Source organism: Neomonachus schauinslandi, chromosome 2 (genome assembly GCF_002201575.2).
Source record: "Neomonachus schauinslandi chromosome 2, ASM220157v2, whole genome shotgun sequence".
Taxonomy (NCBI): Eukaryota; Metazoa; Chordata; class Mammalia; order Carnivora; family Phocidae; genus Neomonachus; species Neomonachus schauinslandi.
Window position 1 is genome coordinate 35,753,408 of NC_058404.1, and position 8,589 is coordinate 35,761,996.

Consider the following 8,589-nt stretch of genomic DNA (forward strand, 5'->3'; position numbering starts at 1 on the left):
TATATGACTGATTGAACTAATAAATATTATTTTAATTCTCAAACCAGCTGTATAAGATGGCTATAATTATCTCCATTTAAGTAATAGCACGGAGCAGTTACTGTGTGTCAGGCCATCTACTGAGTATTTCACATTTATATAATAATTTAGTTTTCAGAACAACCCCATGTAGAATAAAGTAAGGTAGAGGTTAAGTCATTGCTGAGAGTCCCACAGCTAGGAGGAAACATTTGGGATTCCAGTGCTGGTTCTCTGGCTCTAGACTCCATACTTCTAGCCACTATTCTGAATTAACTTCCATTATACATACAGCAGTCACTTGGAGAGGTTAACTGACTTTTAGGGAGTGATATTAGTGAGTAGCAGTCTTGAGTTTTAAATTTACGTCTGCATGACTCTAAAACCTAGTATTTTTCTCTATACCATATTACCCTTTCTTATACATGTTAAGAACTAGGATTTGAATTCAGGTTTTCTGATTCCTTTTCCTGTGTATTATTTTCTTCATTCTTAAAAATTGTGTATGTGTAATGCGATACTTAGAGGATTGCTGCATATAGAGAATGTGAGTTACGGGATTGAACCCCTGCAAAACAGCTCTCGTTTTGAGCACATCTTTTATCGAATGGATGATGTCCACAAAGAGCCTCTGAAATGTGGCATTTCCAACAAGGATATAGAGAAAGAAACCATAAACTATGAAGAGGAAGAGCCTCCTAGCATCACTCAGCTACTTCGAGTAAGGAAATATATTTCTTAATGGCTCGGACTAAAGTGTTAAAAAATCATGTATTTATGCATTAAACCAATACTTATTATTGTTATGTTTTTTCCAACTATGTGCCAGACATTTTGATAGGTACTAGGGGATAAAAAGATGCAGTTCCTGCCACCAAGTGCAGTCAAGCTTCTGTACGTTTTAGAATCAGGGCTTAAATCTTAAAAACTTATATTTCTTTTTATTACTGTTGCATAATAGTCCATTATATTGTCTTTCAGAGAGCAGTACAATTTTTTTATTTAGATACCTTTTTAAAAAAATTTTTTTTTTTTTAAGATTTTATTTATTTGCGAGAGAGAGAATGAGAGACAGAGAACATGAGAGGGAGGAGGGTCAGAGGGAGAAGCAGACTCCCTGCTGAGCAGGGAGCCTGATGTGGGACTTGATCCCGGGACTCCAGGATCATGACCTGAGCCGAAGGCAGTCGCTTAACCAACTGAGCCACCCAGGCGCCCTAAAAATTTTTTTATTGTTATGTTAATCCCCATACATTACATCATTAGTTTTAGATGTAGTGTTCCATGATCATTGTTTGTGCATAACACCCAGTGCTCCATGCAGAACGTGCCCTCTTTAATACCCATCACCAGGCTAACCCATCCTCCCACCCCCCTCCCCTCTAGAACCCTCAGTTTGTTTTTCAGAGTCCATCAACTCTCATGGTTTGTCTTATTTAGATACCTTTTACACAAACAAGAATAGTGACTTTTGAGCCCTAGATCAGAGAAAGAGAGAGCAATTGAGAGTTAAGACATTAATTATTTCAGATGTCTTCCAGGAACACTTGTATCCCTATTTTGAGTCTTCATTAGGATTCCCTGCTTACTCATGACATGGGGCTCTTAGATTGAAATGTTTCTAGGAACAGGTCAACTTTAGTTGTGGGCACTGTGCCTTTCTATAAGATACTGCTGTGTTGGAAGAAGCATGTGCCTCTTCTAGTATGTTTTCATACGAGTGTATGGCATTATTTTCATTGCCTCTCGCTGTGCACTCTTTTGACTGTTGGACTGTTCTTTTTTTAAAATTTTTTTAAATTTTATTTATTTATTTGACAGAGCGAGAGAGGGAACACAAGTAGGGGGAGTGGGAGAGGGAGAAGCAGGCTTCCCGCCAAGCAGGGAGCCCTATGCGGGGCTTGATCCCAGGACCCTGGGATCATGCCCTGAGCTGAAGGCAGACGCTTAACGGCTGAGCCACCCAGGCGCCCCTGTTGGACTGTTCTTTTTTAACTTTAATCGTTGGAAAACTTTTAAATTTTTGTCGAATTCTGTACTTTATATGAATTTCTGAAAATCACTGAACTAGTCATTTTTTGAAGCAGCAACCTTGTCCTCACTCCTGCTCTGGGTTATTATATTCTTGCAATATTATAATTATTACCTTCGTTTTTCCACTTTTAATGTAGTAGTGGGGTTTCCCATTAGAGTGTGTGTGTGTATGTGTAGTTTTGATATTAGAAAATCAGTAATTCTGGGCGCCTGGGTGGCTCAGTCGGTTAAGCGACTGCCTTCGGCTCAGGTCATGATCCTGGAGTCCCGGGATCGAGTCCCGCATCGGGCTCCCTGCTCGGCGGGGAGCCTGCTTCTCCCTCTGACCCTCTCCTCTCTCATGCTGTTTCTCTCTCGCTCGCTCTCCAATAAATAAATAAATAAAATCTTTAAAAAAAAAAAAAAAGAAAATCAGTAATTCTGCTTTGGAAATTTGAATACCTCATATTATCATTAACTAGAATTTTTCTCAGACTAGTACAGAGAGCAGATAGCACTTTTTTAGAAAAAAAGTGTTTTTGGCTTTATTGATCTGTGTGAAGTAAAATAATTTTATCATGTTCTTAGCAGACCTGAAATAAGAGATTAGAGATGAGGTTAAGGTTGCTACCTATGAAACACATGTAGTTTTTGTTTTTTTTTAAACACGTAGTCTTATAACTTTTTTTTTTTCTTTATGATGTTTGTTTTTTTGACAGAGAAGAAGAGCTGTCCTGCCACAGACCCGATATGTGGAGCTGTTCATTGTCGTAGACAAGGAAAGGGTAGGATTGGTGACAGTTTTTCTTCTTTTTCATGAAAAGCAGATGAGAAGTGAGCATCCCATGAAGGAAACATAAAATATAATATATTTGTATTGATTTTTCTTAAATGTAATTTTAAAACTAAAATGGCTTTTTTCTTTTAAACATGCTTGATGTTCATAATCCCACCAGAAGCTGAACATAGCAAATGAGAATACCTCTAACTATTTTTTACTGGTGATTTTTCCCCCCCTGTTCTTTTGGGTGATTTGCTTATGCACACTTTCTTCATTGCCCTTCAGTTAGGGTCACCTTTTCAGATGACTTTAAAGGACTGTGATGAAAAATCAGCTAATCAGATACTGCTTTGTTGCCTAATGAAATTGCTTTGCTTTTTAGAATTTCAGCTAACTTATATATACTTCACTATAAGAGGCAGAAACTTCTGGGTCGTGGCATGCTTTAGAAGGAAATAGAGGAGAATAGTTGATTTTAGCATTTACTATTAATTTCTGTGTCCAGGATAACACCAGGGATTTTCCTTATTCATATTTAAGAATTGTGCTTAACTTAGCTAAGAAAAATAATGGGTCTATTTCAGCATTTACAGGGTTATCAGTTTTAGATACAGCTGTTACATAATTTAACATATAGATTATTTGAAATATTTTGTCTGACTTTTACTTCAGCTTTGTTGTTTGTGTGAAAAGAGTTGTTTGTAGAAACTTAACAATATTGGCAGTTCCTTTCTTATAAGCAGCAGAGACCGTTTAGAGGATTTTTATGGTTTTAAAAAAAATCCCTTATTGTGTATAGGTTGGAAATAAACAAGCTGTATTTATTAACAGATAGAAACGTATTCAGATTTGTTCATTATAGGTTCATTACCCTCAAGTGGTAGAAGGAAAAAGCACAGGGAGTATGACCAAGCATGAACTTTACCCTGATAATGGATAAAAGGTTTCTGGAGAATGTTTGGACAAGTCAAAAATAGAGATTTGAAGTGTTTTTATTGATTACTCTCTCCAGATAGATTCATTATGTACTGGTGGAAAATGGTTCAAAATAAGAATGATTCCATTTTAATCAAACCTTATCAGATATATTAAATTTTTTTGTTTAGGAGTATCATCATAAAATGCGTGACTGATAAAAGGTCTGATTTATTCTGATATTAATGCTCTTAGAGCAAAACCATACATTCTTTTTAAAATTTCTTTTCATTAGTTATTTAGTTGGTTGTAATAAAATAATGTTAAAATGGACATTTGGATTTAGCCAGGTCTTGAAGAAAATCATCAGTCATATCAGCTGTTTGTTTTAATATAAACTTTTAAATATCTATTTTGTCTACATATAATGTCTGTTGGTGAACATTGGTTAATCTCTCATTAATTTAGCCCAGAGTTTAGAAATTGTTTATTGGTAATGTCTTTAGCCTAAGGGATGAAAGGGTCAGGAAATCTGTTAGATTGTTTTTATTCCTTTATCTGTGCATTTTGATGGTTTTAAACACTACCTTTATAAACTGTTCGAAAACATTTTTGCATTAAAATGAATAAAAAGAACATTAAAGAGAATTAATTTTAAAATTATGCTAATTTGGAGCAAATAAAGACTTCAGTATGTTTTCCTTATTATCCATTTCACACTTGAACCTGTTTTTCTTATTCCTATTTATCACTGAAATGTATCCTTTAGATTTGTTAATTTGAAAGGCAGGTGAGTGTCTAAATGCCTCCATTTTTAGTTCAGAGGAAATATTTGGGATTCTTATCTTCATTATAACAGATTTTAGAAATTTTTTTCATAAATGACTTTGGTGAAAATGATTTTCCTTTCTTGCTTTTCAGTATGACATGATGGGAAGAAATCAGACTGCAGTGAGAGAGGAGATGATCCGTTTAGCAAACTACTTGGATAGTGTGAGTTGTATTTTCTATTAACTGGGATTATTCTAGCCTGTCTTTTCATAGTCTCAGAACAGAATTTAAAAAATGTCTCATTTGAATTCTGATTATCCTAGGGACTCAGTCTTTCAGGGGTCTGTTTTCTAGTTTGTTTTGTAACATTTTTTATGTTTGAAAGGAATATATAACTGTAGAAAGACTGAGACAAGTAAGAGATTTCATATCAGCATCTATTTTATCCTCAGTGTAGAAAGGGTAAGGAACTTTGGCATTTATGAAAAGATATTTGAATTTTTACTCAATCTTACTTTGATGAAGGCTGCCTCCTACTCTGAAACCATGATATGACAGTGTGTGTGTGTGTGTGTGTGTGTGTGTGTGTGTGTGTGTGTGTGAGTGCGAGAGGGAGAGCAAGAGGGAGGGAGGGAGAGAGAGAAATTTGGTTTGAGACTTTGTAGTTCATTCATCCAGTGGGAGATATTGAAGAATTAGATGCATGTTCTTATAAGATAATTTCATCTATAAGGTATTTCCCTGTTGTGAATATTAAGCATAATAATAATGATGAGGACAGTAGTGTTCTCTTGAGCATTTATAATATGCTAGAAACTGAGCCAAGTGCTTTACATTTATTGTCATTTATTCCTCACAGTATCTCTATGAAATAAAAATGAGTTCCATAGTGCACTATCTGAAACCTTTGGGGTATGTGTAATTAGAATTTTAGGTAAAAGTTTAGAAAGGTAATATGGTTCACCATGTATTGCATAACAGGATCTTCTGGTAGCTCTTTGTAATCAAACTCACTGATATTCCTATAGTGAAATGTATGAGTATTTACATTAAGTGAGATACGTATGGACCATAAATAGATTTACATTAGTTTAGGGCAATTTGGAAGCCAAATTTACCAAAAACTTAAAATTTTCAGTTTGTCAGATTTTGGAGTGGAAGATAAAAACAATTTTGAACTTCTATTACTTTTATTTTGTGGATGAGGACACTGAGACTCTTCAGAGGTTAGAGTCTCATTATATTGAACGAAATGTATTTTTTGGAGGGGAGGAGTCCTGTTTTTATTTCAAGTAGTTGTGTTACTTCATCATAAGTTAAAAGATACTCTTGTATTCTTTAATATATTTTATAGACTTTTATTTGTTTTCTTCCTAGATGTATATTATGTTGAATATTCGAATTGTGCTAGTTGGACTAGAGATTTGGACAAATGGAAACCTGATCAACATAATTGGAGGTGCTGGTGATGTGTTGGGGAACTTTGTACAGTGGCGGGAAAAGTTTCTCATAACACGTCGGAGACATGACAGTGCACAGCTAGTTTTGTAAGTGATTTTAAGAAAAGTGCTATTAATGAAATGATCAGAACAGTAACTTTCGCTTATTTTCTTTTATTAGAATCATGTTTTCTTAAGGTTTTTTTTTTTTTTTATAAAGATTTTTTATTTATTTATTCATGAGAGACAGAGAGAGAGAGAGGCAGAGGGAGAAGCAGGCTCCCAAGGAGCAGAGAGCCCGATGCGGGACTTGATCCCAGGACCCTGGGATCATGACCTGAGCCGAAGGCAGACGCTTAACCATCTGAGCCACCCAGGCGCCCCTTTCTTAAGGTTTTTGAGCATTCGTCTGAATAAGGAGAGCTTTGTATGATACCCCACAAGTCACAGTATGATAATGAGACTTCCCTTCTGTGTTGGATTCCCTGTCACCTTTATTCCATGTCCTTCCTCTTTCTTGGGTTTTACTCGCTCACCGTGGTATGGCATGTTTTCTAGTTTCTTCTTGTGAAAGAATATATGGAAAGAAAAAATTTTGACCCTTGCATGTCAGAAAATGTGCTTCACTGTCTCAGAATAGAATTTAAAAATTACATCCGTGTGACCTCTGATTACCCTAGGGCCTGAGTGACTCAGTTTTTCAGAGGTGTGCTTTACAGTTTGTTTTGTAACTTTTTTGATTATTTGGCTGTGTGTAAAATTCGAGGCATGAAGTCTTTTTCCTTCAGAATTTTGAAGGCATGGCTCTTTCTTTTGACTTCCAGTATTACTGTTGAGAAGCCTTAAGCCTTTCTGATTCCTGATCCTTTGTGGGTTTGTTTGTTTGTTTTCCTCCTTCTCTGGAAACTTCTAGGATCTTCTCTTGGTCCCCAAGCTTCTGAATTGTCCTGATGATATGCTTCAGTGTAGGTCTTTTATCACTCATTGTGTTGTGTTCTTAGTGGGTAACTTCAATCTTGAGACTGATGTCTTGCAGTTTTAGGAATTTTTTTCTAATTATTTTGTAGATGACTTGATCCTCTTTATTTTTGTTTGCTATTCCTTCTGGGGTTCCTTTTATTTGGTTGGCTGTTGAGTTTTCTTGTGCTTATCCTCTAATTTTGTTATCTTTCATCTCCTTTCTTTTTGTCTTTTTGTTCTACTTTCTGGAATATTATTTCCTTAAATTTTTCTTCTAAGCTTTCTATTGAGTTTTCTATTTCTGCAATCTTATTTTTAATGTTCTGTAGATCTTTTTGTCCCCTTTAATTTATATAGTCAAGTTCTGAGTTCATGGATATAGTAATTTTTTTATTCTCCTTGGGATCTTGCTGATAGATGTTTTTAAAATTTTCTTCTTTTACATAGCATTTCCACGGTACCATTTAATAAAACCTAAACTTATATAAATCACTTAATACAAATACAGTTCAAAACTTAAAGCAAAATCCTCATTTAAAACTATTTGAAACATTTCATCCTTCTTAAAAGTTTTCTGGCTTGAGGGATTGCAGTTTTGAAGGCCTTAGCCTGCTGCAGCCTCCTTTGCTTGGCAAAGCAATAAAGCTGTTGCTCCTCTTTATCCCCCCCAAACACCCTACCCCCCCCGCCAAAGTTTTCTAACTCGATAGGCTGGCTTTTTGCAGAAAAATGTTCTAACTTATATATTTTTGCCTCCCTCAGTGTTGATGGTACCTAAACTCATAATTTTTTTTTTTTAAGATTTTATTTATTTATTTGACAGAGAGAGACAGCGAGAGAGGGAACACAAGCAGGGGGAGTGGGAGAGGGAGAGGCAGGCTTCCCGCGGAGCAGGGAGCCCGATGCGGGGCTCGATCCCAGGACCCTGGGATCATGACCTTAGCTGAAGGCAGGCGCTTAACGACTGAGCCACCCACGTGTCCCTAAAACTCTGAATTTTTTTCTGAGGAAAAATTTCCCTTGTGTTGAGGTTAATGTAGAACATGAAATCATCCATAATACCTGGCTTGCTAAAATGTAACACGGAGGCTGCTGGAGGCAGGGAAGGTTTCGGAGAAGGGCCTCGGCCTTTGGACTGCTGGGGCCTGCATGACCACTCTGCCATGACCACTCTGCTGTAGGAATGCCTCTCGGAGTTCCCCGAAGCTTTTTAGCCCAAACAGCCACCCTGGGATCTAAGAGATGTATGCATTGTCCCTTAGGCTATGTTTAGCAGAACTCGTAGAACAGGCAGATTAGCATATCGTATCTTTCCCGTAAACAGATCCTCCTAGTTCCAGCAAGACCCCTTGTCACACATCACATGCTTGAGAAAGAGTGATAAAGATTTATGATTCTCCTGAAGGACCAGTAAAGGCGGGAGCAAAGAAGAGCAAAGGGTCTTGTCTCTGAGCGTTGACCCCCTTGCTTTCTCCTCTCTTTCACAGCGAAGTTTGGAGTCATCTTTCATCCGTCCACACAGGGAATGCTGGCCATTCCCCTCACCCTTGATTTTCTTTTGTTTTCTTTTGTTATGTGAGTTAATTAATTAATTAATTAATTTTTAAAAAGATTTTATTTATTTGACAGAGAGAGACACAGTGACAGAGGGAACACAAGCAGGGGGAGTGGGAGAGGGAGAAGCAGGCTTCC

General features: G+C 36.7%; 1 protein-coding gene across 1 annotated transcript in view; it reads left to right on the forward strand.

Annotated features, from left to right (window-relative positions):
• Window positions 1-8,589, forward strand: part of ADAM9 (ADAM metallopeptidase domain 9) — a 141,268-nt gene that overhangs the window by 39,863 nt on the left and 92,816 nt on the right. The window contains exons 6-9 of the mRNA XM_044912805.1: window positions 544-739; window positions 2,751-2,816; window positions 4,649-4,720; window positions 5,876-6,045. Coding sequence (XP_044768740.1) covers window positions 544-739; window positions 2,751-2,816; window positions 4,649-4,720; window positions 5,876-6,045 — 504 coding nt within the window. The remainder of the gene's footprint in view (window positions 1-543; window positions 740-2,750; window positions 2,817-4,648; window positions 4,721-5,875; window positions 6,046-8,589) is intronic.